This window comes from Haematobia irritans, chromosome 2 (genome assembly GCF_050003625.1).
Source record: "Haematobia irritans isolate KBUSLIRL chromosome 2, ASM5000362v1, whole genome shotgun sequence".
Classification (NCBI taxonomy): Eukaryota; Metazoa; Arthropoda; class Insecta; order Diptera; family Muscidae; genus Haematobia; species Haematobia irritans.
In genome coordinates, this window is record NC_134398.1 from 28,348,627 (window position 1) to 28,375,029 (window position 26,403).

The 26,403-nt window shown below is 32.3% G+C and overlaps 3 protein-coding genes across 4 annotated transcripts in view; all 3 read left to right on the plus strand.

Annotated features, from left to right (window-relative positions):
- LOC142223816 (putative phospholipid-transporting ATPase IIB) overlaps window positions 1-9,288 on the plus strand; it is a 120,946-nt gene extending 111,658 nt beyond the window's left edge. For both annotated transcript variants that reach the window (XM_075293661.1, XM_075293662.1), the window contains exons 5-7: window positions 39-1,023; window positions 1,109-1,182; window positions 7,884-9,288. In XM_075293661.1, the coding sequence (XP_075149776.1) occupies window positions 39-1,023; window positions 1,109-1,182; window positions 7,884-8,017 (1,193 nt within the window). In that variant the 3' untranslated portion in view covers window positions 8,018-9,288. The remainder of the gene's footprint in view (window positions 1-38; window positions 1,024-1,108; window positions 1,183-7,883) is intronic.
- Window positions 9,289-11,921: 2,633 nt separating this feature from the next.
- On the plus strand, window positions 11,922-19,444 carry LOC142224504 (uncharacterized). The gene is made up of 5 exons (XM_075294283.1): window positions 11,922-11,956; window positions 14,749-15,920; window positions 15,963-15,982; window positions 16,058-18,274; window positions 19,253-19,444. Exons 1-5 carry the CDS (start codon window positions 11,922-11,924, stop codon window positions 19,442-19,444), a joined length of 3,636 nt encoding a protein of 1,211 aa, XP_075150398.1.
- A 129-nt stretch (window positions 19,445-19,573) lies between these two features.
- LOC142224505 (uncharacterized) lies at window positions 19,574-20,999 on the plus strand. Its single transcript, XM_075294284.1, has 2 exons — window positions 19,574-19,577; window positions 19,630-20,999. The coding sequence occupies exons 1-2, from the start codon at window positions 19,574-19,576 to the stop codon at window positions 20,997-20,999; spliced, it is 1,374 nt and encodes a 457-aa protein (XP_075150399.1).
- The last annotated feature ends 5,404 nt before the right edge of the window (window positions 21,000-26,403 follow it).

Sequence of the window (26,403 nt, forward strand, 5' to 3'; positions counted from 1 at the left end):
CCACTTTTAGATTTACTTCTTGGATTTCTTTTCAAAAGGTGTTGAAGATCGTCTTCAGGAAGGCGTTAGACCTACTTTGGAACTACTAAGAAATGCTGGAGTTCGTGTGTGGATGTTGACGGGTGATAAATTGGAGACGGCTTGCTGCATTGCCAAGTCTTCCCAATTGATTGGTCGTAATCAGGGGCTCCATGTTTTAAGACCCGTTAAGACTCGTATCGATGCTCACTTGGAACTAAATCAATTTCGTCGTAAACAAGGTCATGCTCTAGTAATTTCCGGCGAGTCTTTGGAAGTTTGTCTACAATACTATCGCGTGGAATTCTTAGAATTGGCCACTGCATGTCCTGCAGTGGTCTGCTGTCGTTGCAGTCCCACTCAAAAAGCTCAGGTAGTGCAATTAATACAAAAACATACAGGAAAACGCACATGTGCTATTGGCGATGGTGGCAATGATGTCAGCATGATACAACAAGCCGATGCTGGGGTGGGCATAGAAGGACGAGAGGGACGACAAGCTTCCTTGGCCGGAGATTTCAGTTTGCCTCAATTCTCTCACATCGCCAAACTGCTATTGGTCCATGGTCGTCGTTCATATAAACGCTCTGCTGCCCTCTCCCAATTTGTCATACATCGTGGCTTGATTATCACCACATTACAGGCAGTCTTCTCGGCCGTATTCTACTTGAGTTCAGTTGCTTTATATCAAGGTTTCCTTATGGTGGGCTATTCCACACTTTACACCATGTTTCCGGTATTCTCATTGGTCCTCGATCAAGATATAACATCGACCACAGCAGTTACATACCCTGAACTCTATAAGGATCTTTCAAAAGGACGAAGTTTAAGTTACAAAACCTTCTTTATTTGGGTGCTGATAAGTATATATCAGGGTGGTGTGATTATGTATGGAGCCTTGATATTATTCGAAGATGAATTCATTCACATTGTGGCTATTAGTTTTACTGCATTAATCATGACCGAATTGATTATGGTGGCTTTGACAGTGAGGACGTGGCATAGGTAAGAAAATACAACAAGCACGAATTTGCTGAATCTCAGAATGAATACTAAATTGAAAATTGTTTTTGATTTTTCTTCTTTTCAGGCTAATGGTGCTTGCCGAATTATTCAGTTTAGCTTTATATCTCATATCTCTATTTGTTCTACACGAGTATTTTGGTAAGTCTTTCCAGATTATTATCCATAGATTTAATATGGGACTTTTAAAATTTTTTGAAAATTGTATTTCTATAGAAAATTTTATCAAAATTCTATTTCTATAAAAAAAATTTGTAAAAATTTTATTTCTATAGAAAATTGTTTCAAAAGTTTATTTCTATAGTAAACTTTATGAAAATTTTATTTCTATAAAGAAATTTGTCAACATTTTATTTTTATAAAAAAAAATTGTTAAAATGTTATTTCTATAGAAAACGTTGACATTATTTTTTTTTTTTGGAAATGTTTGTCAAAATTTTATTTCTATAGAATATTTTATCAGAAAATTTTGTCAAAATTTTATTTCTATAGAATATTTTATCAAAATTTTATTTCTATAGAAAATTTTGTCAAAATTTTATTTCTATAGAAAATTTTGTCAAAATTTTATTTCTATAAAAAAAATTTTTCAAAATTTTATTTCTATAGAAAATTTTGTCAAAGGGTTCAAGTGTGGTTTATTGTTGGGTTTAATGAACTGCCTGAATTTATTCTGATAATTGGTTGATAGTTTTGCTGCAAGTAGAGGATGCTGATGAGGAATGTGGTAATTCCGAAACGTGCGTCCATCCAACCATCTTGCAGTCAATAGGGCTTTGCCCAAATAAATTTGACAAACTTTCTTTTCCTCTGTTGGTTAAGCTACACTTGTAGTTTAGTCAATGTATGGTTTTAAGCTGAAATAAAAAAAAAAACAACAACAAACAAAACGAATGAAAAATTTTATTTCTATAAAAAAAAATTTTCAAAATTTTATTTCTATAGAAAATTTTGTCAAAATTTTATTTCTATAGAAAAATTTGTCAAAATTTTATTTCTATAGAAAATTTTGTCAAAATTTTATTTCTATAGAAAATGTTATCAAAATTTTATTTCTATAGAAAATTTTGTCAAAATTTTATTTCTATAGAAAATTTTGTCAAATTTTTATTTCTATAGAAAATTTTGTCAAAATTTTATTTCTATAGAAAATTTTGTCAAAATTTTATTTCTATAGAAAATTTTGTCAAAATTTTATTTCTATAGTAAATTTTATGAAAATTTTATTTCTATAAAAAAATTTTTCAAAATTTTATCTATAAAAAAAAATTTGTCAAAATTTTATTTCTATAGAAAATATAAACAAAATTTTATTTCTATAGAAAACTTTATTTTTTATTAGAAATGTTTGTCAAAATTTTATTTCTATAGAAAATTTTGTCAAAATTTTATTTCTATAGAAAATTTTGTCAAAATGTTATTTCTATAGAAAATTTTGTCAACATTTTATTTCTATAGAAAATTTTGTCAACATTTTATTTCTATAGAAAATTTTGTCAAAATTTTATTTCTATAGAAAATTTTGTCAAAATTTTATTTCTATAGAAAATTTTGTCAAAATGTTATTTCTATAAAAAATTTTGTCAAAATTTTATTTCTATAAAAAATTTTGTCAACATTTTATTTCTATAGAAACTTTGTCAAAATTTTATTTCTATAGAAAATTATGTCAAACTTTTATTTCTATAGAAAATTTTGTCAAAATTTTATTTCTATAGAAAATTTTGTCAAAGTTTTATTTCTATAGACAATTTTGTCAAAATTTTATTTCTATAGAAAATTATGTCAAAATTTTATTTCTATAAAAAAGGTACCTCTTAATTGGAGAGGAATATATTGCAAAATCTATCACACCATCAAGTATTTACCAACCTACCAAACAGTAAAAAGTCTACCATTTTTGGTTGAATTCTACCAACTGTGGCATCCGTAGTGGCAGCATTTGTCTTATTGACTTTGGAGGGATGGACTTTGGACAAAAGCGTAGCCTACTAACTATTCACTTAAGCTACTATATTGCCACATATCCTGCTCAGATATGTTTGGTTTGCTGTCTCACTTAACGCTTTTTTAAAGATAAGACTCTTCTCCTTTGTAATGAATTTGTGCTCCGAATTTTCCGGGGAGGTGGTTGACTATAAAAGTGACTTTGAAAGTTTGGTTTGAGTGAATTTTTAATTAAGCGTAACTTTTTTATAGCCAAGAGCTCTAACGCTGTTTATGATGGAGTATATAAAATGGGCCAAAAATTTGGGTTATAATAAAATTTCGTAGATGACACCCAAAAAAGTATAGATATTTTTTTCACATTTTTGAGTACAAACAAATTATTGCAGGTGGTGGGAGTTTGTCATTGCAAGGATGTTAATTTTTTCGGATTCTTGGCGAATATCTTCTTTTAATATTGCCCTCAGATGATCATCGTCGAATTCTGCAGATTGTCCGCCTCGAAGCATGTCTTCAAGACCAACATTGTCATTGTTGAACTTCGCGAGCTATTTTTGTGCAGTAGACACGTTTAAGACACTTGAGATTTTAAGCAGCAACATCAAGTTCGGGCCAGGAATGGTCATGATTTATGTAGATGTTCGGTCTGTTGGGTTCTCAAGACACGCGAAGTGATATCTCTTGATGTGAGGAGAATAGTCATAGTCCGGGAATTCATATTAAATTGCTGAGTTGATATACGAGAGTTACCTGGAGATGCCAGAACCTAGCTGAGATCTAGCACCGATCTAGTCTCCCTTGGTACCAGTGTCTCGGTGTCGCTAGCAACATTGTCATTGTTGAACTTTGCGAGCTATTTTTGTGCAGTAGACACGTTTAAGACACTTGAGATTTTAAGCGTCAACATCAAGTTCGGGCCAGGAATGGTCAAGATTTATGTAGATGTTCGGTCTGTTGGGTTCTCAAGACACACTAAGTGATATCTCTTGATGTGAGGAGAATATCCATAGTACGGGAAGTCATATTAAATTGCTGAGTTGATATATGAGAGTTATCTGGAGATGCCAGAACGTAGCTGAGATCGCACTGATCTGGTGTCTCCAGCAGCGTTGCCAATTTAGCTTTTTTCCCGCTAGATTTGGCTTTTTTTGAAGGCGTTTAGCGGGAAAAAAATACATTTAGCTTTTAGCTTTTTTTCTGGCTTTTTTTCATGACCCTTTTAGCTATTTTTGGCTTTTTTTATTTTCGACATGTTTCTATTGAAATATGGATAAATCGTCGTTTTTATCTAAGCCTTGCTGCAAGTATAAGGGTTTCCACATATTTCAAAGCACAGTTGAAACATTAATAATGAGTCCAGCCATTATGCGGGCATTTTTGTAGCAAATACACCTTGTTGTAAAGTTTTTTCATTATATACATAAAAGTTATCGTAAACTTTAAATCTACTATTACCATACAAATTTGTTAGATAAACTGTCAGTAAATTATTGGGAATATTATCATTTGACTCGTTTATCCTTTTTATGTTATTATAATATTCTAAAGTTATTACGATATTACTAAATTAAAATAGTAGATGTGAATAGCTTTGTGCAAAGAAAAATATTGTCATCTCCTTAAAATACGAACGCGAATTTTGGTTATAATAGCATTTGTGAATTTCTTTTATGTTTTCCTTGTCCAAAAGACGATAAAGTCGTTTTGTCCTTATAATTAAGCGATTCAACTTAAAAATGGGTATGTTTTCATGAAAGAAGGAAGAATTAATGAAATAGTCTTTAAATGTGAGGAGTTTTTGCATCTTAACCACAAACCAAAATAGCGTTCAAAAATAGAAGATGTTTTTCAACACTTTATTTTAAAAACGTATATATACAATAATTTCTACTTGAAGTCGAGTCTGAATTTGGAAATTTAAGTTGGCGTTAGCACGTTTTTAAAGCACTTTGATAGGCAATTTGATAGTATTTTCTACAATTTAAATAAAAGTAATGTATTTCGAATTTTTCACAATTTCAAATCCAAACTAAAATTTTATTTAAAAAAATGACAAATTTAAAATAACAAGTAAATAAAATAGAGGTGTTGGGAAGGTAGCTCCCACAAAACGAAGGACTTCCAGTAAAAAATGTATCGAATACGCAAACAGAGCTAATATGCCTTAGATATTGTTACAGTCTCACAGAAGTGGAACTAAAATGAAAATAATATGCATTGTAAGTGAAATAAAGCCTTTAAGTTTGTTAAATTTCAATCAAAAATGTGACTTTTGATACAAAAAAAAATTAGCCTTTTTTCTAGCTATTTTTTAGCTTTTTTAGCTATTTTTTTGGGCAAATCTAGCGGTTTTTGGTGAAACAATTCTGGCAACGCTGGTCTCCAGGTGCCAGCCTCTCTTTATATTTCCCCCAAGTGGTACCAGCTAATTCCCTTATGATCTTGATTCTACTCCCAAAGTTATTAGCAACAGCATCAGCGTGTTTACCAATGAGGACAAGGTTATCCTTCCTCCCATTGCAGCATCGTCGTGGCATAGTTCGGGTTGTGTACCTCCATGCACTTTATCAAGTGCTGTTGGGTATGGAGGTCGCAGTGTAGCCTCACGGAGAGCATTTTGGACTCATGCTGCAGATGCTGTTCCACTGTCTTAAGAGTGACACCCAGTGGCAATTCGCTATACAGTATTCTGTACAGTCTGGAGATTTCTCCATTTGGGTATCGCTTATGCTGGGAGTCTAAACGGGGACCACATAATCGTAAAGGGGACGCCCAGCCCAATTGACTCGTACGACTTTTGAATTTGAAGGTCTCTTTATATTTCCCCCAAGTGGTATCAGCTGATTCCCTTAGGATCTTGATTCTACTCCCAAAGTTATTAGCAACAGCTTCAGCGTGTCTACCAATGAGGGCCAGGTTATCAAACGTCACAGCCAAGACCTTGTGGTCTTGTATATGGGAATGTTCGTTTCACGAAAGTGGATATCAAGCTCCAGGTTCACTTCTTTGATCCACGATGTGAAAATTGTTGCCGTCTATTTAGGAGCAGAAAATTTGAAATTCTTGCTGATAAAGAAATCTCTAAATGCAGGAAGGTAGTCTTTACTCTTCTCCTTGATGTCTCTACCTGAATTTGGAACTATCATCAGTCATAGGTTATCAAGTGACATCTGATGGTGGAAGAGCAGCTCCTGTCTCGTAAACGTTAAAAAGGAAGGGAACACTATACCGCCTTGAAGTACGCTTTGTTTATTTCTCTTGGGCGAAGATATCGTTTCTCTAATTCGCAGCCACCGTGGTGCAATGGTTAGCATGACCGCCTTGCCTACAAAGGGTCGTGGGTCAGGAATGGATTTGAAGAAAATTTTAGCAAAAATCTTCCAAATTAAAAAAAAACTTATTTTGAAGTTGTTGATGAAATTGTTGTGGTTAGCATAAAAAAATGTTTTATTCCAAAGAAATGTTTTATTCTGAATTTATAGACAATTTTGTCAAAAATGTAATTCTATAGAAATTTTTGTCATTTTTTTTTTCTATAGAAAAATTTATCAACATTTTATTTCTATAGAAAATTTTGTCAAAATTTTATTTTTATAGGAAATTTTGTCAAAATTTTATTGCTATAGAAAATGTTGCCAAATTATATATCTATAGAAGATTTTGTCAAAATTTTATTTCTATAGAAAATTTTGTCAACATTTTATTTCTATAGAAAATTTTGTCAAAATTTTATTTCTATAGAAAATTTTGTCAATATTTTATTTCTATGGAATAATTTGTCAAAATTTTATTTCTATGGAAAAATTTGTCAAAATTTTATTTCTATGGAAAAATTTGTCAAAATTATATTTCTATAGAAAATTTACGAGCCACCATGGTGCAATGGTTAGCATCCCCGCCTTGCACACATAGGGACGTGGGTTCAAATCCAGTTTCGACCAAACACCAAAAAGTTTTTCAGCGGTGGATAACATATATAATATAATAATGCTGGTGACATTTGTGAGTGTTTCAAAGCTTCTTTAAGTTGTTTCACCGCAATTGAATCGCCGTTCGGACTCAGCTATGAGTGGGAAGTCCCTTGTCATTAAGCTAAACATTGAATTGGGTAGCTCTCAGTTATAAAAGAAAAGATCACCACTGTGATAACACAATGGACTGAATAGTCTAAGTGACCTAATCTAATATATCTCTGAATCTGAAATTATACAGACATATAGTTTGTCGACCACCTCTTAAAATTATTAAGGAGGGAAGTGTTCATAATACAGTGAAACCTCTGAAACCCACGGTCGCCTAAATTTTGTCCACCTTTGAGAGGTGTCCAGGTATGAGAGGTCAATTTTAATGTGTTAATATAGCAAATGACCTCAGACAACTGTCCATGTTTGGGAGGTGACCGGTTTTCAGAGTGTCCAAGTTTGAGAGATTTCACTGTATATCCTTAGAGGGTGGAGTCGTTCACTGTATCAAAAGCATTAGACAAGTCCAGTGCAACGAGAATCGACGTTTATGCGACCTCTACTATTAAGTCCCTCTGCAATGTTGGCTGTTAATTCAAATAACGCAGTGGTCGTACACCTGCCCGAGTGAAAACCATGCTGACATTCTGCCAATATTAGATGTTCTGTTAAGCAGGGCAGTTAAATAGCTTCCAGAATCTTTGTGACGGGGAAAGAAAAGGGTAATTGGTCGTTGTAGTCGGTCCTACATACCGAGGTCGGTACAAAAGACCACCTTGTCCATGGATTGCAACGCCCCAATGGAAAATCAAATATGTTTGCAGAAAACAGGATTCTATTTTAGCAAACAATTTCTATTATTTTTCAGCCGAAATTCTTATATAAAAAATCGTTTTTAATATATTTGCAAATTTTGTTTTGTTTGCTTTTCAGATTGGGAGTTCATTTCCTCCTATGATTTCCTGTGGAAGGTCTCCATAATCACCCTGGTATCCTGTCTACCATTGTATGTTATTAAATTTCTACGCAAAAAATGTTCACCGCCTTCGTATTTAAAACTTACATAAATCTTTTTATCTGTGTGTATGTATGTATGTGAGTGTGCTCGTCTACTTTATTTTGGACGACACATTTTTATATGAGAGGTTTTTATGTTCTTTTCTTATTATGTTTATATGAAGTAATTTTAATAAACTTAGGCATAAATTTAGCATACAATCCCAATACCAATTACACCAACTCCATAAAATGTTTAAGTTTCTTTTTTTTTATTATTTAAAAGAATTTTATTTTTGTTAAATACTTGTGTTTTTTTTTTTATTATTAACTATTATATAAGCAAGCTTTAAGTTAGCCCCAAACACAATCACAAGTGAAAAATAGAGAAAACTGATTTAAATATAATACAAAAAAAAAAAAAAAATAACAAAAAATAGCAAAGCGTTTAATAGGGGATCTTCGAACCCTCCTCCCTAACTAGGAAATCTCATAATACAAACTTTTGTCTTTAAGTTAACGATAAATAAGAGTGTTAAATAAAATTTAATGCATTTTTTAAGTTTTATTTGTTTTTTTTTTGTATCGTTAATTTGTTTTCTTTTTGGTTAAAAAAAATTAAACGCCTTCCCCTTAAACAAAACAAAAAAGAAAAAAGAAAAAAAAAACAAAAAGTGATAATTAATTTAGTTTTTATCTCATGTTGCTAAAAAAACACGAAAGTATAGATTATTAATAAAATTCCAAAAACAAAAAACCACAACCAAGAAATGAAAAATGACTTCCTCTCTATTTGAAATTCATATTTCCATGCTTTTGGAGATTGTTAAGCAAAACTAAAGCGTAGTCTATTTTTAAATGCATTTCTTTAATGTTCAGTTTTACCATTGTTTATTACGTTTTGTTTTTTCTGTGGTTCCTTTCTTCAACATAAAATATTAACCAACCAAATATTATGAAAACAAAAAGCCTAATGTATTATTGACAAACGACAAAACTCCTGAAACTAATAAACAAACAAAAAGATTTTTTAATTTATTTACACAAAAATATTATTCCCAAAACATATATATTAAAATATATTACAAAGTTATATACATTGATGAGTATATGAAGGAATATTTTTATCTTTTAAAACATTAGAAATATCTAAGTCTTAAGATGTGATTGCTGGATATAATATTGAGGAAAATTGAATATGAATGTTATTCGAAATAAAAAACGTAAATGAGAAACTAACGAATGATAATGGAGATATAAAAGAAGTTCTATGTATTATAAATAACAAAAAGAAACATGTCAATAATAAAACAAAAAATACAAAAAATCCAAAAATATAAAACTATTTGTGTTTTCATTTATTTCTTTTATTAAACCACTAAGGAGAATCTAAATCGGGAGATTGATTTTGATATAGCAATCACGGTTGCCACTCGATCCAAAACTAATATATCAAAATTTGAAAAAAAAATTACCAAAAAAGTACTTAATAAATAATCTTTTTTTAATTTTTTTTAATTTCTTTGTCAAAATGTTATTCCTATATTTTTGTCAAAATTTTACTACTAGAGAAAATTTGTCAAAATTTTACTACTAGAGAAAATTTTGTCAAAATTTTACTGCTAGAGAAAATTTTGTCAAAAATTTTTACCAATATAAAATGTTGTCAAAATTGTATTCATAGGGAAAATTTTGTCAAAATTTTATTCCAATAGAAAGTCTTGTCTAAATATTTTTCCTATAGAACAACATTTTATTCCTAGAAAGAATATTGTCAAAATTATATTCCTAGAAAAATTTTGTCAAAATTGTATTCCTATAGAAAATGTTGTCAAAATTTTATTTCTGTAGAAAGTTTTGTCAAAATTTTATTCCCATAGAAAATTTTGTCAAAAATTTTTTTCTATAGAAAATTTTCTCAAAATTTTATTCCCATAGAAAATTTTGTCAAAATTTATTACTAGAGAAAATTTTGTCAAAAATTTTATTCCTATAGAAAATTTTGTCAAAGTTTATTACTAGAGAACATTTTGTCAAAATTTTATTCCCATAGAAAATTTTGTCAAAATTTCATTCCTATAGAAAATTTTGTCAAAATTTAATTCCTAAAGAAAATTTTGTAAAAATTTTATTCCTAAAGAAAATTTTTGTCAAAATGTTATTCCTAGAGAAAATTTTGTCAAAATGTTATTCCTAGCGAAAGTTTTGTCAAAATTTTATTCCTATAGAAAATTTTGTCAACATTTTATTTCTATAGAAAATTTTCTCAAAATTTTATTCCCATAGAAAATTTAGTCAAAATGTTATTCCTAGAGAAAGTTTTATCAACATTTTATTCCTATAGAAAATTTTCTCAAAATTTTATTTCTATAGAAAATTTTCCCAAAATTTTATTCCTATAGAAAATTTTGTCAAAATTTTATCCTAAAGAAAATTTTGTCAAAATGTTACTCCTAGAGAAAATTTTGTCAAAATGTTATTCCTAGAGAAAGTTTTATCAAAATTTTATTCCCATAGAAAGTTTTGTCTAAATATTTTCCTATAGAACATTTTATTCCTAGAAAGAATATTGTCAAAATTATATTCCTAGAAAAATTTTGTCAAAATGTTATTCCTATAGAAAATGTCAACATTTTATTTCTGTAGAAAGTTTTGTCAAAATTTAATTCCTACAGAAAATTTTGTCAAAATTTTATTTCTCTAGAAAATTTTCTCAAAATTTTATTCCTATAGAAAATTTTGTCGAAATTTATTACTAGAGAAAATTTTGTCAAATTTTTATTTCTGTAGAAAGTTTTGTCAAAATTTTATTCCTATAGAAAATTTTGTCAAAAGTTTATTCCTATAGAAAATTTTGTCAATATTTATTACTAGTGAAAATTTTGTCAAATTTTTATTTCTGTAGAAACTTTTGTCAAAATTTTATTCCTATAGAAAATTTTGTCAAAATTTTATTCCTATAGAAAATTTGTCAAAATTTTGTTCCTAAAAAATTTTTTGTCAAAATGTTATTCCTAGAGAAAATTTTTGGTCAAAATTTTATTCTCACAGGAAAAATTTTATTTCTACACCCAAAGAAATTTGTTAGTAGGGCAGCAGAAAAGTCAGCTAAAACAGCAGAAAGTCTGCTGAAAAAGGGACAGCAGTCACTGTTTGCTGAAATAGCAAACATTGTCTGCTATTTTTTAAGCTCGATTACACTACAACATGTCTTAGATATTAATGTCAACTTAGGAGATATCCTAACATAATTAAAACAATATTTTATGAATATCTATAGTATTTGCCCAAAAATCTGAATATTTATCAAATCGAGGCATAACAGCAAACAAAATGTTTGTTGATCTTATTTAGGAGCTTGTAAGTATATTACAATGCAAAAATATACCAAAAACTACTTTTGGTTCTTAAATATGCTTTGGGGAAAATTTATAACGTAAAAATTTTATAATTTGTTGTTTGTTGGGCCCTAAAGTACAAAAATATAACAGCAGAAATCGACTGCTGTTTTTAGCAGACTTTTTTCTATGAGTGTAGAGAAAATTTTGTCAAAATGTTATTCCTAGAGAAAGTTGTGTCAAAATTTTATTCTTAGAAACAAATTTTTAAAATTGTATCCAATAGAAAAATTTATCAAAATATTCTTATAGAAAATTTTGTTGTTGTTGTAACATTTTATACGCTTTGGTACTTCAGCTTGTAGCCAGATCGAGGAACTCTGCGACTAAGTTGGGGTGTGTCCAGAGTGATCTGGTGGTATGTCGGGTTGGTTTAGCTGGGCAGGAGAAAAGACGACGCGTGTCGGTGCAAATTGGGCATACGTCAGCTACGCTGCTATCAATCACTGATAAGTAGGAATTGAGGCGGCTGCACTTGCCTGGGGCCAAATCACCGCAGTCGAAATCGAGTACTTCGTCATCGTAATGTAGTTTACGTGGATCACAGCAGTCGTTATCGAATTGTTTCTACTCGAAGATGAACACGACAGGTAGCATGCTATCGAAAACGAAGTATGTAGTGATTTTTGAGCGGAAAAAAGGTAAAAAAAACAAGAAATGGGTGAAAGTGTAAGTATTATTCTATTTTGGCTAAATACATTTCAAGAAAACATAATATTAGTTGCATTTAGGGAAACGGATAAAAGAAAGGATTGCTCAGTGGCCGCTTCAAAAAAACGTATTTTTTCAAGAAAATATTTAAAGCTTCTTTTGGCAGACGAAAATGTCTTTTAAATCTATGGATGTTAAAAACACACTCACTTCAAAATAGAATCACATACGGCCGTTTTCATGTAGCACAGTTAGGCTTTAACTGCCAGTTAACAGAAAGTAAATTCCAAATATCTTCTCTCCTGTTAACTTTAACTGAAAATTTTTTGACAGTTAAGATCCTAACTGGCATATGGAGTACACGGACGAAAAAGACTGTTTTTCATATGTTTGGCTATAAACATTATATGTTTGGAACACAATGTTTTTGAGTGCAAGCATATAATGTTCATAAACTAGCATAACATGTTTGGGACATATATGTTAATATGTTTGGGACATAAAATGTTTGTAAATATAATATGCTTGGATGCAAACATATATTAATTTAGAAATAGCCTATAAACATATATGTGTTTAGTAGCATATATGTGTTTAGTGGAGCGCTATTTAACAGGGAGCGATATTGAATTAAGTTGGTGGTTGTTGCTTGTTATTACAAAATTAACATTTTATTTTTCCTTGGGCAATTGATCAGCTACTTCTTTGATCCTTACAAACTGTGTGGTCCGCTGTTCGAATCCCCGTCCGGCAAAAGGTAAAATTAAAATAAAAAAAATCATAAAATTTAATAATTTCTTCTACAATGTTTGTATTACAGAAAAAGGTGCTAAAGAAGTGAGAAAGATGTCGGGGAATATACAATTGGGCAGAAACAAAATTTTGAGCATTCAGGTCGAAAACCTATGTTGTTAGCACCTATATTACCTGTTTATTTTCATAATTCATTATGATTGTAAATATATAAATAAATAAATAAAATTTTGAGCACAATATTGTTTGGGAGAATTTTTTTAAGCATATAATATTTTTGGGTGCAAAATGCTTCCAAACATATTATATGGTCACATAATAACATATTGTTTTTTGGAAGACAACATTATTGAATTTGGATGCAAAAATACAAAATGTTTGGAACTTAGACTACCCAAACATATATTGTTTAGACCAAAATGCTTTCAAACATATTATATATTGGTAGAGATGAAACATATAAATGTTTGGGCAATACCCAAAAATGTATATGCTTGAAGCAAAATATGTTTGGGAGTATATGTTACAGAAGCGATTTTTTGTGAGGGTGTATATTAGAGGTCTGCACAATTCCATTTGTAAATGCAGAGTACACGTGTACTTGCTACATGAGTACACCTATTTGAGAGAGTCGCAAAACTATTGGTTAGTGTTGGGAAAGTAACGAGTATTTGATTACAAGTACTCGTTACTGACTAATTTTTTGAGTACTCGTTACTAGTAAAAGAGTACTCAATATCTTCAATGCCAGTTTTTTTCTTCTGACGGTAAGTAAGTTGGCGGTTTGGAAGTAAAATTCTTGACTTCTTGGAAAATATTAATTGAAGTTTTCGAAAATCGTTTTATCAGTTAAAATAACACGAAAAGGATATATGGCTTCACCTTTGAACAAAGTGAAAAATTTATCTGATTTCTTAAAAACGTTTGCATTTGAAAAAATTTGCATTGGGTGTAGGTGGGAGCTATAATTTAAAGCATCACATGGATCACGTCTCATGCGAATAGTATGAATAATAATGTCGTTGACTTCAGCTGGTTCAATCCAATTGTTTTCAGAGAACCCTGACGAAAAAAATTCCAAATAGTGAATACGAAATTGGCTCTAAATATTTGAATGATTGGTGAAAATCTTTTTCTAACGAGACCCATATATCTACAACACCACATTTTATAACACTAGAATAAAACTGGATAATGTAATTTGCTTTTCTATACTGTTTTTAAATTTAAAAAAGAGGAAGATATTATTAAAAAGTGCCCACAATGTCTTTTTTAATTTTTTTACAAAAGTAACGAGTAGTAACGAGTACTCAATTGAAAAGTAACGAGTAGTAACGAGTAGTCAAAAGTAATCAAAATTTACAACACTACTATTGGTACACATTTTAATGAACACTAAAAGCCACGAGTAACTTCTTGTTGCTACTCTGATGTCTTCACTACCAACAAACACATATTCCTCTTTCTCTCTTATTGAAGTGTACTCAGAGCAGGGATGGAAAATGCAGTACTATAGTACTTTTTTCAATACTTTTTCACCCCGGTCAGTACCGTAGTACCACCGCGAATGATTTAGTACCTTTTGTGTAGACATTTTTGAGTCGATATCAGATTTATGGTACAATAGCTTTGACAAAATATTTTAATATTTTGAGAAAGTCTTTATCAACCTTATTTGCTACTAGTCTTTTACAAATATGGCTGTTAATAATTGTTACTTGTGCATACCAGATTTTATATAAATCAAAATATCATTGAAATTTGTATAACTTTTCACATATTGTCAGTATACATAAAAATAATTTAATTGTTGAAAAACTTCTACCAAAAGATACCAAAATTTGAATAAACGGTTTCACAAGTTTAAATCAAGATTGGTTTTTTTTCAACAATTATTTATTCAAATTTTGTTTTGAAAACGAGAATAGGATCTGTTTTTGTGAAGGATCATTGAAATAAAGATATTTGTTCATATTGGGAACAATCTGCTTCTAACGTAGAAGATTTATGAGAAAAAGTAGAAGACTACAGGGTCTTTCGCCAATAATGCCATTGACACGTTCACCATCCCGAGGGCTTCCGGAAAAGGATTCCCCTCATCAAGAACAAGTAAGTGGAAGACCAAACTCGCCAGCTAGAGAACACCAGGAAACAAATATCCCGTTGGTCGATTTACATCCTCCCTTACCATCGTCGTCACCTGAATCAATAACTTCGCCAAATATTGAATTGAACCAAGTAACTGCAATGTTTCAACAACAATTCGAGTCCATGAGGCTATTATTTTCGAGTCAAATATCATCTATTCAAGTCATGGTTGAAAACAACAATATTCAAATGCGGGAGTCACTAACCTCACTTCGCGCAGAAGTAAGAGATGAAATTTCACGAGAACTAAATCAATCAGTAATTAGGGAACCAAACCAAAATGTAAGTACAATTTTATCTTTAAATAACTACGAACAAAATCAACAACCGCCAATGGCTCCCAACCGAACTGGACAGACAATTCAACCTGTCCTCGAATCGCAGCCTATTATACATCGAGCTAAGAAAATCTACCCCTTACCAAAGTTTTCCGGAATACCGGAAGACTGGCCTACCTTTAAAGAATCTTTCCTAACCACCACAGAAGAATTTCAATACTCTGACCTACACAATATAATGCGGTTAAGGGACTGCTTAGAAGGAAAAGCAAGAGAGACGGTGGAGTCATTACTAACATCTTCGAAAAATGTGAGCGACATAATAAAAACGCTGGAGGAGTCTTATGGCAGGCCAGAACAGCTAATAAGATCGCAGATAGAAAAAATACGATCTTTACCAAACGTGGAAGATTCGGACCTAGATGCCTTAATTGAATTTACCCACAATGTGGGAACCATGACTGCATTCCTCAGCTCCGTAGGGGGATACTATCACCTTGCCAACCCATTACTGCTAAGTGAGCTGGTAGCAAAACTTCCGCCAAATAAAAGACTATCGTGGGCAGAAAAATCGCTTCAGCTTGGCCACATGCCTACTGTCAGAGAATTTGCAGAATGGTTATCAGAGCTCCGAAAAGTAATTAACATAGTCAAGGATTCTCTGCCTATGAACTCCAAGGAGGCTAAGAAAAAATTCGCTTGTGTTACAATTAACGACAGAAAATGTCCGATTTGTAAAGAAAATTGTAAGTCACTCTCTGTATGCCAAACATTTGCAAACCTTCCAGTTCAGGTTAAATGGAGAAAGGTAAAGAATTTGAAGCTATGCTTCTCGTGCTTAAAATTTGGACATCAGACAAAAAACTGTTTTTCAAAAAAACAGTGTGGAATCAATGGATGTTGTAGTATTCATAACGAAGTTTTACATAACAGCAAGGAGCAAGGTAAAACCGAAGTAGTTGAAACTCAAGCCCGAAGTTGTCTAGCAGAGGTAAACGCAAAATCAGTATTGTTTCAGATAATTCCGGTGCGTTTATATGGCTCAAACCGGACCGTTGAAATATATGCATTTATAGACGACGGAGCAAATGTTTCGATGATTGACGAGGAAGTAAAAAATATGTTGGGATTGAAAGGTAGAAAAGACGTCTTAGAAATTCAATGGATTAATCGCCAGGTATCGCGGGAAAGTGTTGAAATCGTGGATATCACAATAAGTGGAAGAGGTCCAGATTGCGAGCGTTATAATATGAAAAATGTCTATTCTACAGATAAAATTGATTTGCCGCTGCAAAAATTTGATAACAAGATAACTAAAGACGAATGTCCCTTTTCCAGCTATAATGACGTGAAGCCAAAGATGATTATCAGCCTTGCTCATGCCTTCCTAACCGTCCCGATTGAAACACCCAAGATGAGATCACCTTCTGAACCTATTGAAACTAAAACGAGACTTGGTTGGCTAGTATATGGACCAGTGGAAGAAAATATCAAGAAGGACTTTGTTTCTTGTCACTTACGGCCACTAAATACGTTCGACGAGCCTGATAAATTTGAAAAACTAGAAAGTCTAATGAAGGAATATTTTGGTATTGAAACTTTCGGTATACGCCATACAGAGCCGACTATATCCCCAAATGATAAAAGGGCTTTAGAGCTTCTTAGACAAACGGTAAAAAAAGAAGGGGATAGATTCGAGGCTGGACTCTTATGGAGAAATGAATTTGAAAGATTCCCAAACACGTATGCCATGGCCTTCAACCGCCTTAAACTCGTAGAAAAGAAAATGGGAAAAGACGCCCAATACGCTGAAGAATATAGGAACAAAATACAAGAATATATTGACAAAGGATACGCAAGAATTCTATCTGAAGAAGAAGCATCCACAAGAAACGGGAAATGTTTTTACTTGCCACATTTTGGCGTAAAAACTGAAACAAAAAAAAAGCTTCGACTTGTATTTGATGCCGCAGCAGAAGTAGACAAAATTTCATTGAATAAGGCTCTACTTCCAGGCCCTGATTTAAATCAGCCGTTGATTAAAGTATTATTTCAGTTTCGACAAGCTCCAATTGCAGTGTGCGGCGATTTAAAAGAAATGTTCCATCAAGTGAAGATAGTAACCCCGGACCAAGATGCTCAGAGATTCCTGTGGAGATACGGAGATCCTTCCAAGCCGCCAAAGACATACGTGATGCAGAGAATGATTTTTGGAGCTACATGCTCCCCATGTACTGCACAGTATGTTAAGAATACTAACGCGGCCGAGTTTTCTGAAATGTTCCCGCGAGCTTCGTATAGTGTTATAAATAATCACTATGTCGACGATTATGTTGACTGTTTTGAGACAAACGAAGAAGCCATTAGGGTTGTTCAAAATATAAAACATATTCACCAAGCGGGGGGGTTTACTATGCATAATCTCGTTACAAATTCGAAAACCGTAGCGCTAACCCTAGGTATATCAAACGATAACACTGTACATATTGGTAAAGATCACATTGAACGAATTCTGGGAATGAATTGGGACCCACGCTTGGACGTATTTCTTTTCAAACTTCAATTTCACAAAGTTCCAAAGGAAGTTTTAGAAATGAAAGTAATCCCTACAAAGAGACAACTTCTCAGTGCTTCAATGTCCGTTTTCGATCCCTTCGGATTTGTTGCCGATTATATGATATCGGTGAAAATTTTGATGCAACAGGCATGGCAATGTGGAGTCGAATGGGACGATAGTTTGCCTGAAGAAATAAATGAGAAATGGAAAAAATGGCTTCAAAATTTGGACAAAGTCGCTCAATATGCAATACCCAGGTATTATTTTTCAATTGACCCAGCAGTGAAAATCGAGCTACATATGTTCTGCGACGCAAGCGAAGACGCAATGGCAACTGTGGCCTATTGGAGAGTTCTTTACAAAGAAAAGACAGACGTCGTATTCGTAGCCGGGAAAACGAGTTGCGCTCCTATACGTTATCATTCGATACCGAAATTAGAGTTACAATCCGCTGTAATGGCAACAAGATTGAAGCAAACAATAACAACATGTCACGACCGTATAAAGGTTAACGAAGTTTTCTTTTGGAGTGATTCACACACAGTAATAAAGTGGATCAGATCAGACCATAGAAAGTATAGGGTGATTTGTTAAGAGCTTGATAACTTTTTTTAAAAAAAAAACGCATAAAATTTGCAAAATCTCATCGGTTCTTTATTTGAAACGTTAGATTGGTCCATGACATTTACTTTTTGAAGATAATTTCATTTAAATGTTGACCGCGGCTGCGTCTTAGGTGGTCCATTCGGAAAGTCCAATTTTGGGCAACTTTTTCGAGCATTTCGGCCGGAATAGCCCGAATTTCTTCGGAAATGTTGTCTTCCAAAGCTGGAATAGTTGCTGGCTTATTTCTGTAGACTTTAGACTTGACGTAGCCCCACAAAAAATAGTCTAAAGGCGTCAAATCGCATGATCTTGGTGGCCAACTTACCGGTCCATTTCTTGAGATGAATTGTTCTCCGAGGTTTTCCCTCAAAATGGCCATAGAATCGCGAGCTGTGTGGCATGTAGCGCCATCTTGTTGAAACCACATGTCAACCAAGTTCAGTTCTTCCATTTTTGGCAACAAAAAGTTTGTTAGCATCGAACGATAGCGATCGCCATTCACCGTAACGTTGCGTCCAACAGCATCTTTGAAAAAATACGGTCCAATGATTCCACCAGCGTACAAACCACACCAAACAGTGCATTTTTCGGGATGCATGGGCAGTTCTTGAACGGCTTCTGGTTGCTCTTCACTCCAAATGCGGCAATTTTGCTTATTTACGTAGCCATTCAACCAGAAATGAGCCTCATCGCTGAACAAAATTTGTCGATAAAAAAGCGGATTTTCTGCCAACTTTTCTAGGGCCCATTCACTGAAAATTCGACGTTGTGGCTCGTTAGTAAGTCTATTCATGATGAAATGTCAAAGCATACTGAGCATCTTTCTCTTTGACACCATGTCTGAAATCCCACGTGATCTGTCAAATACTAATGCATGAAAATCCTAACCTCAAAAGAATCACCCTTTATAAGCAGTATGTTGCAAATAGGGTTTCGGAAATCTTAGAGGATTCCGAAATCACAGACTGGCGTTGGTGCCCCACGGCCTTGAACCCAGCCGATACCGCTACAAGAGGATTTTCATACAATTACGAACCACAGGGACGTTGGAAAACTGGTCCAGACTTTCTAAAACAAGATGAAAAGCACTGGCCAAAAGACAATTAGATGTTGGACATAAAAGATAGAAGTGATGAATTCTTAAAGTCGAAATTTTCATTAATAATAATACAAAATGTCGAATTTGTTAATTCCATCATAAATCGGTCATCCAAATACACTAAAGTAATACGCGTCATGGGTTGGATTTTGAGATTCGCTTCTTGTATTTATAAGAAGAAATTCAACAAAAGGAAACGAATTGGATTCCGATGAAATACAACATGCAGAATTCTTTTTGGTAAGAGAGATTCAAAAAGAAAATTTCCAGGAGGAATATTCAAAGCTGCTAGAAGGAACGACAATTGATAAATCCAGTTCCATGGTGTCTCTTAGTCCATACATAGACGAGCAAAGACTAATAAGGGTCGGAGGAAGACTAGGTAATGCCGAAATACTGTCTGACTATGCTAAGAAACCTATTATTCTCCCGAAAGACCATAGATTTTCGTTTTTACTTGTTGAATACTATCACAAGAAAACATGCCATGAAAACACAGAGACTGTCATAGGAATGGTGAGACAAAAGTATTGGATACCTTCCCTTAGGGTATTAGTGAAAAGAATTGAAAATCAGTGCGTGCTTTGCAAAATAAGGAAGGCAAACGCAACTCAACCACAAATGGGGATACTACCAGCAGATAGGGTAACACCATTTATTCGTCCCTTTACATATACAGGAGTAGATATATTTGGGCCATTTAATGTGTCTTTCCACCGCCGACACGAAAAACGATGGGTAGCATTATTTACGTGTCTCACAGTAAGGGCAATACACTTGGAAATTGTAACCGATTTGTCCACGGATGCCTTTCTAATTGCTTTAAGAAATTTTATAAACAGACGAGGTATTCCCACTCAAATAAGAAGCGATAATGGAAAAAATTTCGTTGGTATAAAAAAAGAGCTTCAAAATGAACTTGAATTTGTAGACTTTGACCAAATTAAAAGATCGTCATGTTTTTGGGGAATAAAATGGCTTTTCAATACGCCATTCGACCCAGCTTCAGGAGGAGCATGGGAACGACTAATACAGTCAGTTAAAAAAGCACTACATGTACTGATGAGAGATATGATCCCAAAATACGAAGTGTTTTACAGTCTCCTACTAGAAGCTGAAAATATAGTAAATTCAAGACCTCTTACGCATACTCCAGTAACTCCCCACGACCCGGAACCTTTAACACCAAACCACTTCCTGCTAGGAACTACAAACTCAAATCAAGTACCTGCAACTTACGATCCAAAACTCAATAGTTTGAGAAAACAATGGGGAGTGGCTCAAAACTTAAAAAATGGATTTTGGTCAAGATGGATAAGAGAATATCTCCCCGATCTCACTCGTCGCGTGAAATGGTGCCTACCAACTAAAGACATGAATGTGGGATGTTTGGTCCTCATATGTGATACGAACGCTCCTAGATCAAAATGGGGACTTGGTCGAATAGTCCATTTGTACAAAGGAAAAGACGGCATATCAAGATCAGCAGATGTTAGAACAAGTGTCGGCATCCTCAAACGACCTATATCTAAACTGGCCTTAATTGATGTCGAATCCACATAAATTTATGAAAATTTCCCAAGTCAATTTACGTGGGGGAGAATATGTTAATAATTGTTACTTGTGCATACCAGATTTTATATAAATCAAAATATCATTGAAATTTGTATAACTTTTCACATATTGTCAGTATACATAAAAATAATTTAATTGTTGAAAAACTTCTACCAAAAGATACCAAAATTTGAATAAACGGTTTCACAAGTTTAAATCAAGATTGGTTTTTTTCAACAATGGCAAAACAGATATGTTCATGTGGGAAGAAAATCTCGATTTTGTAAAAGACATAGTCAAACACAGGATTTTATTGAACTTCAAGAATGTTTTAGTCGAAAAAAGAATTATCGATTTTTTATTTCGGTAGAAAATGTTGTCAAAATTTTATTTCTATATAGAATTTTTGCAAAATTTTATTTTTATAGAAAATTTTGTCAAAAATTTATTTCAATTGAAAATTTTGTACAAATTTTATTTCTATAGGAAATTTTTGCAAAATTTTATTTCTATAGAAAAAATTTTGCAACATTTTTTTTTCTACAGATTTTTTTTGCAAAATTTTATTTCTATAGAAAATGTTTGCAAAATTTTATTTATATAGAAAATTTTGTCAAAATTTTATTTTAGTTAAAATTTTGTCTCTTGACAATAATTTTCCAGTGAAATTTTTATTGAAATTTAGTAAAAAGTACCTTTCCGCTCAAAAAATACCTTTTTTGTACTTTCTTAAAAATTGTATTTTCCATCCCTGACTCAGAGTGATCACGTCGAGTATGTTGCGAGAACAAAACTTCATAGAGTACTCTATGTACCACGTGCAGTTTCAGAAATACAAAAAAACAGTTACTCTCCATAGTATATGTTTTGGTTTGTTATAAAGAACGGCAAACGTTAAGGTAAGTGTGTGACATACATAAATATATGAAATATGTGATATACATACATAGATATGTATTAATAATAATGGCAAGCAAGGCCGTAGCCAGGATTTTAATTCGGGGGGGGGGTTCAACTTAAAAAAAAAATATTCATATAATCTCATGTGTAGAAAATTTTATTTATGCAAAGGTATGTATACAATATTTTTATAATATTAAATTGAGCCGACTGGCTTTTTGGGCAGCAAATAAATCAATGACTTCTTCAGTCGGCACATTTATTCGGCGATGAACCGACATTAATGCCAATCCATTGAGTCTACTCTCGCCAGTCGAATTTCTAAGATACGTCTTTAATCTCTTCATTTTTGAAAATGAATGTTCGGATGAGCACGTAGTAACTGCAGGGATGGAAAATGCAGTACTAAAGTACTTTTTTTCTTTTACAAATATGGCAAAACAGATATATTCATGTGGGAAGAAAGTCTCGATTTTGTAAAAGATATAGTCAAAAACAGGATTTTATTGAACTTCAAGAATGTTTTAGTCGAAAAAAGAATGCGATTCTATATTATCAATTTTTTATTTCGGTAAAAAATGTTGTCTAAATTTTACTTGTATATAGAATTTTTGCAAAATTTTATTTTTATAGATAATTTTGTCAAAATTTTATTTCAATTGAAAATTTTTTAAAAATGTTATTTCTATAGGAAATTTTTGCAAAACTTTATTTCTATAGAAAAAATTTTGCAAAATTTTTTTTCTATAGAATTTTTTTGCAAAATTTTATTTCCCTTCGTTTTGTTTTGTTATTGTTGGTTTTGTTCTTTAAGCATTGTTGTTGTTTTTTATTGCAGCTTAAAACCATACATTGACTAAACTACAAGTGTAGCTTAACCAACAGAGGAAAAGAATGTTTGTCAAATTTATTTGGGCAAAGCCCTATAGACTGCAAGATGGTTGGATGGACGCACGTTTCGGAATTACCACATTCCTCATCAGCATCCCCTACTTGCAGCAAAACTATCAACCAATTATAAGAATAAATTCAGGCAGTTCATTAAACCCAACAATAAACCACACTTGAACCTTCCGAAAAAAAGGTTTTTGTATGATAGAAAATTTTTGCAAAATTTTATTTATATAGAAAATTTTTTCAAAATTTTATTTTCTTAAAAATTCAGTCTCTTGACAATAATCTTCCAGTGAAATTTTTGTTGAAATTTAGTAAAAAGTACCTTTCCGCTCAAAAAATACCTTTTTTGTACTTTCTTAAAAATTGTATTTTCCATCCCTGAGTAACTGGCAAAGTGACCAAAATTTTTAAAAGAATATGCACGTTTGGAAATATCTCTTTATTGCACTCTCCAAGTGCTTCCATCGCTGAGTTAGGCAGGTTATTTTCGCAGGTTTTGCGCCATTTCAGTTACACATGTGTGTTTGGCTGTTTCGTTGTTGTTGCTATGGCCAAACAAAGCGAGTCATGTTCACAAAAAGAACAACAAACACACATAAAAAGCAGAAATACATTTTCCAAAAATGAAATTTGTGGTGCGAGAACAAAAACAATTTGTTTTTTTTTCGACCGTCGTTTGACGGGCTTTTCAACTACACAGAAAAAAATGAAGCAATATAAAAATCAATTATTGGCATAATTGAATGAAAAAATTATATCAAATACCATGTTTATTAAGTCAAATACGAAAATAATTGGTTGAATGAAAAACTGTCAAAAATATCCAAATTCCCTGGTAATTGAATTCACAACACATCAATTACTATGTTCAATTGGACTAAGTGTAGAAGTTGTTGATTTAAGTATAATGTGTAATTGCCTGATAAAACTGTTTATGACGTTGCTACGCAATGAAAAAATAAATAAATACAAACAATAAAATGACATTTATTGTTATTGTTAAGAAACTTCTCAGGTATATGGTCGAATTTATCAAGCAAATAAACCGTGGTATCGGTAACGCGATTCGAAATGTTTATATTAACAACATTTTTAGCGCATCATATTTTATTTTTACCGCAGGTAAGTACCTTTATCTAAATACCAGTTCTTTGGTCAAGCGCATTTTTTGTGGAAACTACACTGAAAGAATTCTCTTCGTAAAAATGAACATTTTCATTGTGAGTCTAACGTGTTGGAGGAACATATAACTAGAGGTGGGCACGTGACTCGAAATTCTCGTAACACGCGTGAATCACGTGAGTCGTAAACAAAATTCAAAGCAGCTCTCGTGAATATGCGTGAATGGGACTAAAATAAGTATGCCGTACGTAAGAAATAAAATCGGTTCGTGAATGTGCGTGAATAAAATTTCGTGCGTGAGTACTGGTTTTCATTTCGTGAATGTGCGTGAGTGGGATTGGCTACCACACGTATCGTGCGTAAATAAATGCTTCGTGACTGTGCGTGAGTGTGTGTGAAATTTCAGTCACGCGCACACCTCTAATATTTACGAAATTCTCGTGTACGTTCACGCAAACAGAACTTTTAAAGACGATTAACGATTCACAACAATTTTTAGACTCACGAAAATTCTCGTGATTTCGACTAGTAGTCGGGATCACGACGAATCACGCATATTTCACAGCATGATCTTTTTACGGAAAGTTAATGTAATATATTTAATATATATTTCGTATATTCGTAAAAAGTCCTTCGTAAATTTACAAAATTCGCTGAAAACTTTGATAAATATGTAAATGAATTCTCTCGTTGTATAAACGTACCAGCGTTGCCACTACGAAATTTTATTTTGGACCAAAATTTTTCCAAAATCGGACCAAAATTCCATCCAGCGGACCAAATTTCCAATTTCGAAGAAAAATGCTTTATAAAATATTTTTTTTGTACATAGTGCTTTTATTAAAAAAGTAAAATACTTTTCAACTTATTTATTTAAATTTGAAAAAATTTACTTTTTGAAAAGGTCGAATTTTAAAGCCAATTTTAGTTGACATCAACGCAAAATTTTCATTCGATTTTGTGTGATTGAAATGGTATCTAATCCCACACTGAAAAAAGCATTCAGGGCTCCAAAGATTTTGTGAAGTGAGGACACATTTACGTCACAATTCCCTTTTACTTCAAGTGAAAATTATTTTATGTTTCAAGTAAAAAACGACTTTAAAATAATGTGTTAAAAGACACCTCATATTTGTAAAAGCTTTTAGTTTTAAAGTCAAGATGCAAAACGTCAACAAAATTTCATTAATTTTGAATATTTTTCAGGAGTATTAAAGCCATTTTGACTTTAGTAAAACGAAATTTTCTTTCATGTTAGGATACCCAATTTTATGTCGAATCACTTAACTATAAGGACAAACCGACTTCATTGAAAAGTTTATATACTTTTGAACAAGGAAAAAAACTTTATTTCAGAGAAATACGTCTTCTATGCTAAGCAAAATTCGCATTTGTATTTTAAGCACATGAAATCTTTGGCCTCACGGCAATATTTTATATATATTATTGAATATTTGATAGATTTTTTAAATACTAGAAAAAATTTATAAATTTGACCAAATTTATGAAAATGGACCAAAATGGGCCAAATTCCGGTTGGTCCGACCATCGGACCAAATTTAAAAATTAGAAATCTTTTGGACCAATTTTGGTCCGATCGGACCAAAACGGCAACGCTGAAACGTACACACATCCTGAATTGGACCATTCAAAAACTTGGGAAAAAGCTTTGGAATATACATATAATTACACTCTTTCTATTTTGTTTTTTACGATTAGGACGTTTACACGTCACACTGGTCTATAAATGGATATAAGCGGACTGTCAAAAATATGTGGGCTATAGGAAAATGTGTTTACTTCCAAAACGGGGAGTTCGTGCTTCAATTCTTCCCACAAACAAAAGGTAAAATCATATAAATCTTTGAAATCTTTTTCAAACTTTGAAATAAATAAAGGTTTGTAAATATTACAGAAGAGCAAGATGCCGAGAGAGAGAGAAGAAGTTCACAATGTATCACAATGGACTGAATAGTCTAAGTGAGCCTGATACATCGGGCTGCCACATAACCTAACCTAACCTAAGATGCCGAAACAAACCGCATAGAAATGAGGAAGATTTGGAAAGAAATTCCAGCAGGTGGTACAGATAATTTAAAAACAGCTTTTTCTTTGTGAGTGAGCCTGTTAAATATGTCGTTTATAAAGAATATACTGTATTTTTTTCCAAACATGTACTTCGCTGTATTTACAATTATATATATTTTTAATTTTTTTTTATAATAAACGCATAAATCCGGTTTTCAGAGTGTATTTGTATACTTTTCTTAAACCAATAATGATTATATAGTACAAAGATTATATTGATTACCATCATAATAAACACAATTACGGTAGTAATTGTACAGGTTGTAAAATTCTATAAATATTGTACTCAGTCAATTATGGCTGTAATTGGAAAAGCTTATGTACTTCAAATACTAATGTATTTGGATTGAGTACTATGTCATTTGGATATTATGACAAATTCCAATTACCTTGATACTCAACGCAA

What these genes read in the sequence shown, in the direction of transcription:
- LOC142224504 (XM_075294283.1), top strand. Translation starts at nt 11,922, where the DNA reads ATGAACACGACAGGTAGCATGCTATCGAAAACGAA. An exon ending in AGCATGCTATCGAAAACGAA is followed by an intron (nt 11,957 to 14,748) that starts GTATGTAGTGAT and finishes CTTCTAACGTAG; the next exon opens with AAGATTTATGAGAAAAAGTA. An exon ending in TTTGGAGTGATTCACACACA is followed by an intron (nt 18,275 to 19,252) that starts GTAATAAAGTGG and finishes CTTTATAAGCAG; the next exon opens with TATGTTGCAAATAGGGTTTC.